Source organism: Orycteropus afer, unplaced genomic scaffold (genome assembly GCF_000298275.1).
Source record: "Orycteropus afer afer isolate SDZICR_OR568_19922 unplaced genomic scaffold, OryAfe1.0 scaffold00014, whole genome shotgun sequence".
Taxonomy (NCBI): domain Eukaryota; kingdom Metazoa; phylum Chordata; class Mammalia; order Tubulidentata; family Orycteropodidae; genus Orycteropus; species Orycteropus afer.
The window spans coordinates 6,232,637-6,241,113 of record NW_006921601.1 but is presented as its reverse complement, the minus strand read 5'-3'; the positions used below and the strand labels follow the sequence as shown (position 1 = coordinate 6,241,113).

The 8,477-nt window shown below is 39.7% G+C and overlaps 1 protein-coding gene across 1 annotated transcript in view; it reads right to left on the bottom strand.

Annotated features, from left to right (window-relative positions):
• Positions 1 to 8,477, bottom strand: part of ZNF143 (zinc finger protein 143) — an 87,259-nt gene that overhangs the window by 27,006 nt on the left and 51,776 nt on the right. Inside the window, exon 12 of the mRNA XM_007955032.2 lies at positions 5,474 to 5,622. Coding sequence (XP_007953223.1) covers positions 5,474 to 5,622 — 149 coding nt within the window. The remainder of the gene's footprint in view (positions 1 to 5,473; positions 5,623 to 8,477) is intronic.

Here is an 8,477-nt window from a genome sequence, read left to right as displayed (position 1 = left end):
GAGACAAAGTATATGTGAACTGCTGTATGAAAAGTGAATTTACTCTGTAAATCTTCACCCAAATCCTAATTAAAAAAAAAAAAAAAAAGTTGAGGTGGGAAGGAGTGAATGGGTTGGTGCAAAATGCATTGTATTTTCTAATCCTGACTATGTTCTGCCTCCTAGATAACATCAGCATGTTTACATTCATCCAAATAAGGGGTAGATTACCGCATTTTTACACAAATAATGCACACATATTTTGCAAATGCATAATGCACACTACACATTTTTGCAAACCGCCCAGCTCCCCCATGCATTCTTTTCACACACATGCTATACCATTTTTTTTTTTTTACATGTTGCTGACTTTAATTTCAATTTTTCTCTGTCCAATGGATTTAATGTCACTGCGATAAAACTGATCTCATGGAAACTTCATTTAAGACAGGTATTTTCCTAAACTAAATGTAACCAATGGTGAATACAGAAAGAGCAAAACATTAGTAAGAAACAAATGATCCTAGGCCTGTAACTATAAGAACAAAATGTTTGTATTTTACTGCTTTTGTAAATCTTAAACTAAAACATACTTTTTGATAATCAATGTCTTTGAAATTAACAAAAGTCACCAGAAAAAATTGTTTCCATCTTAAAATAGGCCATTTCAATTTATTCATTCATTATCATAATCATCTGACTCCTAGAACCCTTCAAAGTCCAATCTCTCATCACTATCATCACTGAAATTGCTCAAAGTTGCCTGCAGATGCTCTTCTGACATCATCATCACTGCCTTCAGCATCTTCATCTTTGTCATCAGTACTCTGTGGCATTCAACCCAGCCTTTCCAAAGCTGTTGCACATGGTTTCTGGGGTTATTTTCCCCCAAGTCGAAGCCACTCACTTGTAGACTTCGGTAACATTGTCTGCTTCAGTTGTCCTGATGGTGTGAACTCATAAATCCCAGACTGCATCCATTCATCCCACTTTGAACTCACAAAAGTCTCAAACAGGTGACTTCCCTGTATCTAGTGGCTGCAGTTTGCAGGTTAAGACCACCAGGTATGACTGCTATATGGATACCAGTTAATACAATTTTGAACACTTTTTTCTTTGTGAGCAGCCATCGTGTTGAAAATTAGTAAAGACTTCTTTGAAAAGAATCCCCCTGCCTGGGCCTGTAGTATTTACGTGCCCATGCTTCCATAACATCACAGTCCATCCATCTCTTCTTAGTATTATGAACAAACCACACTGGTGGGCAGTTTTTCACAGGGCATAGTAACTCTCTTAAAAATCACCATTGGCTTTAATTTTACCCCACTCACAGTGCAACCACGGACTAGTAAGCCCTCTTGTGCCCAGTGGTTACAGTGGCTACAGTTTTCCTACTTGAAGCAGCTATAGTCCTGCTGGCCAGAATGTTGAAAGATATCAGAACTTCATCCATATTAAATATATCCACTGCAGAGTGTTGTGGTTCTCTAGTGCTGCTTTAATAGAAAATACCACAAATGGATGTCTTGGACAAACAGGGATTTATTCTCTTACGGTTTAGGAGGCTAGAAGTCCATGTTCAAAGTGCCAGACTAGGGGCTGGATGAAAGCTCCTTGACCTTGGGCTTCAGCTCTGCCTCCTGCTCTTGGACCACTAAAGTTGGAGGCTTCTCTTAAATCAGATGGCTGCTGACTTCTGAGGCTGACAAAGCCCAGGTCGACAAGTAAAATGGTACAGTCCAAAGGTTATCAAGCAACACAGCACATCACTAGTTCAAGTCCAGAAATAATCTTAAAATCGGCAGACAACATGGCAGGGCACTGAGATGAAGACTCAGCCAAATGCAGAATCCAGATGTGCCAAAAAGCTCCAAATATTCTGTTCTGGTTACCTAGTACCACTCTGACAAGAATATACCACAAATGGGATGGCTTTAACAAACGAGTTTATTCTTACAATTTGGAAGTTTTAAGTCCAGGTTCAAAGTGCCAGGCTCTAGGGGCTGGATGAAAGCCCCTCAAAGCTGGGCTTCAGCTCTGCCTCTTGCTCCTGGCCCACTGAAGCTAGAGGCATCTCTTCAGGCAGCTACCTGCTGCTGAGGCTAACAAGCCCAAGGTCGACAAGTAAAATGGCACAGTCCCAATGTTACCAAACCACATGGCAGGCCATCATTTCAAGTCCACTGAAAGTCCCAAGGTTGGCAGAACATGGCAGGCTGTTGAAGTGATCTGGCTACATGCAGGGTTCACACATGCCATAAATTAGAGACCATTCCCAAAGCTGTTTCTTATATATAGAAAGCAGACCACATACCCAAAGGCAGCTAGCTACTCAGCTGCTCACAGTAGATTCCACCAGGGAGCTGATTACCAGTCTCATCATGGGGAATACTATATCCAGCTGCCCAGCCACCCAACCAGGCCTAGCCAAGTTGACACACACACTTAACCATCACACCTTTCTCAAAGCATCTTCTTATATACAGGAAGCAGACCACATCCCTAGGCAGCTACTCAGCTGCTCACAGCAGATTCCACCATGAGCTGATTACCAATTATCATCATAAGGAATAACTATATCCAGTTGCCCAGCCACTCAAAACCAGGCTCAATCAAGTTGACGCACAACCTTAACTACCACAAAGATATACTGAGTTCAGAGATTTTTTGGTAACAAATTCATGGACGATGACCATCTTTTGCTCCCAGTCATCTGGAAGATACTGGCCTATAGCAGTTCTTGGGAGCTCTGGTAGCGTAGTGCCTAAGGCCCTGGACTGCTCATCAGAGGGCTGGCAGTTCAAACCCACCAGCCACTCCTCGGAAGGAACATGGGGCAATCTACTTCTGTAGTGATACTGCCTCGGAAACCTAAGGAGGGGTCGCTATGAGTTGGGTCCGACTCAACGGCACATAACAACAACAACACAGTGGTTCTTAGTCTCACAAAAAAGCCACGCCTTTTCATGAATTTAGAAATCCAGGTGAAACCCACCTTTAAATCTGAGCTTCTTCATTTCATTCTTTTGCCAGATGTTGCACTTTGATCTGAATCATGACAGCCGAGACAGATTTATTTTGTTCTTGTTAAGAAATAATCTACTCTTTTAAGTTATTTTCCAAATCAGGCCATTTCACTTCTGGCCCATGATGTGCACTTTTTCATGAATTCATTTTTTTCTAGCTCCTTTTTCCAGTCACGAACAGAGAACTCTCCAACCTCTAACTCTTACTGCTGCTCTGTTGCTTGTAACTCCCCACCTCAGATCAACTTTCTGTTTGAAGCTGGCAGTGTAGGGCTTGTGGTTAATTACTGACACGATCCTAAAGGTTTCTAATATTTAGATTTAGAAAAAATGTGCACAACATAACTGATAACTAGCTTGGTCTGAATAAAGAGATCACAAAATTCAAATATGAGGTATACAAGAAGCAAGGGTCTTTTTATATGCTTGTAAGTATGTGACTAAGGTGACTCATGACCACTGATCAAAGACGACACTGGCACTAATAAGACATAGACTATGAATAAGCAGACCTAACATAGCATAATGGTTTCATTTACGATGATTTGATAAGACCTTAAGGAGCTTAGGATATAGTGGATAAGATATTTGGCTACTAACCAGAAGGTCATCAGTTCAAACCCACCAGGTGCTCCGAGGAAGGAAGATGGGGCTGTCTACTTCCATGAAGATTTATACCCTCAGAAACCCAGTGGGGGTCTCTATGAGTCAGAATTGGAGTGATGGCAGTGAGTTTGATAAAACCTTTGCATTCAACCGCTGGGACATGAACTTTCATGAATCAGTTTTACTTTGTTTATTCCTCCAATTAAAAGTCAGAGTTGGAAGATGACTATGATAATTATGTCAATGCAGTTTGAGTCGAGATTCTTCTTAATAACTATTTGATGCCATTGATGCCAGTGCAGATTTCACTTTATGCTTTCAATTGATAGCATGTGGTTTATGGACAGGCTTCAGTAGGTTCAGGTTTCCAACTGATGATTCAAAAGTGACTGGTATATAATTATCAACTTAAATTAACAGAAACAAATGCACAGTTTCAACTGATTATTTTCCAATTACTAATGTACTACCAAACTCCATCCACGACTTGTTGACCACAGATTATACATTTAAAGTAACATTTTGTGACTATTGAATGAGGGTGGAAATGTCATGAGACATGCATGATATATGCATGGGTACACTATGACAGATTTTTTTTCTCACATGATTTCATCATTTTCATGCATTATATACATGTGTAACTGTTATTTACATGGATGTGCTATTTGTGAAAAATACGGTAATCGTGGAAGGTCAAGTTCTAAGAAAGGCAGGTAAGGAGAGTGTTCTCTGTGCAAGAGGATGATGACAGAAAGGTGACAAAACATATACCCCATGTGCCTCTTTCCACCAGATGCTAAGACAACTCTGGAGAGAGTTTAACAATGGAATCAAATCTGATTATTTTAAGGTAGTGCCATCTAGAAAACAATAAGTTTTTACTATATAAGAACAACGATTACACTGTTCTAGCAACTATTCCATTACCTGTTCCATCAACTCTATGAAGACAACTGACTGAATTCCCATGACTCCTTGTAGTATAAGAGTCACATTTTGTAAATTTTATAGGCTTGCCCACCACTGACTTCCCAAGATCTTTCAATGATGCCATCATAGTTTTACCACACCTCAGCCAAGGCTCTGATTTCTCAATCTCACTTCGTGGATCTAATTAGCCATCAAATCCTACCCCTTCTCTGAGTGCATTTCACATGGATCCATTACTTTTTGTTCTTTCTTTCGTTTGAATTATAGTTTGGGTGAAAGTTTACAGAACAAATTAGTTTTCCATTCGACATTTTATATAGATTTTGTTTTGTGACATTGGTTGCAATCCCCCCAATGTAACAGCACTCTTCCCACATCTTCGCTGGGTTTCCTGTTTCTATCCATCCCTCTTTCCTGCCTTCTAAGCTTTGTTTTTGGTCAAATGCTGCCTTTTTGGTCTTATATGGTTGTACTTAGGAGTACATTCCCTCCTTATATTATTATTCACGTTATAAGTCTGTTAATTGTTTGGCTGAAAGTTGATCCTTGAGGGTGGGTTCAGTTCCAGGCATGAAGGGTGTCTAAGGGCCACCGTCTTGAGGGTTCCACCAGTCTCTATCAGGAGATCCATTACTTTTCAAGCCCTCAGTCACAATGTTGGTTTAGATCTTCAGCACCTCACACCTGAGTTATACCAATAACACCATCTAATTTCTACACGTATGTTCTCTCCTGACTAACCTCCCTGACAGTGGTGTCTTTAGCACATTATTGAAAAACCTTCAGGGAATTTGTCACTGCCTGCAGGCTGAAATCCAAACTGTGTGACCCGACATTCAAGGCTTTCCTTAATTGAGACCCAACCTGTCTTTTGAGTCCATGTTCAGAGAAGTATTCTTTAACTTGTTTGGCTTTCAGTGGGTACTTACATGCTGAGTCCCATCCTGGGATATGAGTGTAACTTGTTGACTCAACCCAGACTGGGTTACTGTGGCTACTTGTGCAGACACAACATCCTCTCCTTCTACACCTGTAACATACGTGATCTGGGGCCCTTTAAGAACATCTTCACCTTGACCTGTTTGAAACAAATGAAGCATTTATTTGGTCAGTAAACTAAGCTGTTTAGAAAACAGATGTCATTTTAAATATTAAAGGCAAATTAAAATTTATACAAATCATATTCTAAGTCATGAAAATGGTTCCCAGCTTTCAAATTCCCCCACTTCTATTTTTGCAAAGTTAAATCAAATCAAAGCAGACTAAACCAAACCTTTCCACCATCAAATTTAAGTGTTCTAATTTTGGTGGACCTTTTTTGTTCTCTCAGTTGAGAGTGACTGTGTGATACAGTGATGTGTATTGGGGCCAAGGAGGGAAGAAACTATACAAGACGATTGACTAGCAAACAGCCTACCCCAAAAGTTAAGTATGTATTAAAGTCTTACATTCATTTAAAGAGATGTTAAAAGTGATTAATCTTCATAAACATTAACCACAAAACCTGAATGGTTTGTAAACACAACCTATGGATACTAAAATACTTAGTCTTTAACACAAGAAATTGCAAGTCACAGTACACAATGACATCATTGTGCAAAGATAATGAATGGCACATTTATTATCTGGGGCAAAGTTAATCATTTAACAAGCAACAGGACAGAAATCCCCTTCTACTTCATTTTACAAAGCACCAGCAAGTAAACAGCAATTTCACAGCCCATTACTGCAATACTTGGCAACCAAGATGATTACTGATCTTCCCTGTATTCCATCACTTTCTACCTCCCAAGAAGCCAGGAGAGGATAAATGTATTTTTTTTTTCCTCTCCAAAGAAGGAATTAATATGCTAATTTAAAAGCAGTTCTCAGAGCCAGTGGCTGATAGGTGCACTCATGGCTTCTGTTTTCATGGTGTAATTTCCATGATGATCTTTACTTTCTTTCTTTTTATTCTGTTCCACAGCTATTTATGTACCATTATTCTAATGGCTTACAAAAACCTGGGAATCATGTGAGAGAAAAAGAACACAAATCTCAAATATCTCTCTTATTTTCCCTATTGGAAAAACAATCTTAGTTTAGCTTTTTTTTTTTAATGTGCATTTTCTAAAACAAAAAAAAATTTCTAAAAAAAAAAAAGAAATCAACATTTAAGGAAGAGACTGGGAAGTATAAAAAAATGAAAAGTCTTATCACTTAAGTTTAACATCAGTAAAGCCTACTTTCTAACTGAAAAGATTCAACAGTTGTAATATCCAGTGTTTTGCCTAGAAAATAATATAGCACTCAAGACTAAAGGAACAGTCATTTTCTTACCATCACACGACAAATACCTGAAAGGACAAAGGACGACTACTGTACAGGGTGTTATATGAACAGCTAGCGAGCTGTTCTTTCCTTTCTTCTCCAATTTTTTCTTTTTCTTTTAAATTTCTTATATTTATAAAAATATAAAGAACACAACATTTGCCAATTCAACATTTTTTACATGTACGATTCAATAAAACTAATTACATCAATCTTGTGCACTATTAACAGTTACTTGTGGTCACATTTTCCATCCCCATAAATAAAAACTCTACCCTACCTAAACAATGGTATTCTACTTGCTCCCTCCCTCCCACTCCTGGTAACCACTTTTAAATTCTAATCTCTAGACATTTTCCTATACAATATTTGTACATCTGTGACTGGTTTACGTTACTCAACATAAAGTTCTCAAGATTCATCCATATTGCAGCATCTATCAGGACGTCACCTCTCCTTATGGCAAAGTCTAATCAACTTTTTCAACTAAAAGATTTTTTTTCTTTAATTTTGATTGTGATTTGGGTGAAAGTTTACAGAGCAAATTCATTTTCCATATAGCAACTCATACACATTTTATTTCATCACACTGCAGTTCCCCACAATGTAACAGCTCTCTTTCCACTTCCTCCCTGTAGTTATCTCTTACCTGTGTCCTTCCCTCCCAAGCACTCCCCCCACCCCCAGCTATCTCCCTGTGCAAACACTGCCCTTCTGTTCTCCCATGATTGATGGCTGCAAGGAATGTATCTACCTGATGATGTAAATGTTGACCCCATATGCTTGTCTGTTGTTTGCCTGAAAGCCACAGGAATGAGTTCAGTTCCAGACCTGATGGGTAACTAGGGGCCATAGGCTCAGGGGTCTAACCAAGCTCTATCAGACCAGCAAACCTGTTTTTTTTTTTTTTTTATTGATTTTGAGTTTGTTCCACAGTCCTCTCCCACTCTATGCAGGAACTCTTGTACCGATCCCCCTCCATATGGTTGACAGTGGTAGCCAGGCACCGTCTAGTTCTTCTGGTCTCACAGTCATAAGGGCTGAGGATCGCATGGTATGCTGGTCCCTTGGACTAACTGTTTCCATGCATCATTGGTTTTCTTCTTTCTTGTTTGCTTTGGACATCACATGGCTGCTTGAAAACTTTTAAGACCCCAGTCACTACTCACCAAAGAAGGATGTAGAACAATGTGTTTCTGTAGTATGTTATGCCAATTGAGCATGATGTCCCCTGCAACCATGGTCCTGCGCCCAAAGGTTTAACTACTTGCTCCATCTCAGGGTAGCTGGTGGTGGTAGATGCCACTACAACCTTGCCTCTTGTCAGCTCTACTGTAAACCTGGACATTCTTACAGCACATACAAATACACATGTAGAAACTCATGCACCAACCCTATACATGATCATGGGCACACTCCCCGCCCCCAGACATACCTCATCATTCAGCCTGTCCACCCACCTATCCACCCATAAATCAATGCTTGCCATCACTGATAACGCCGTACTGTATATGCAAAAGAGTTCACCTTTGTTGTCTATACCTCCCATGTACCTCTCTCTGTCTTCCTCTTCCTCAGTGCCACCTTGTTGATCACTCATTTTGGTACACTGCCCTTCCCTTC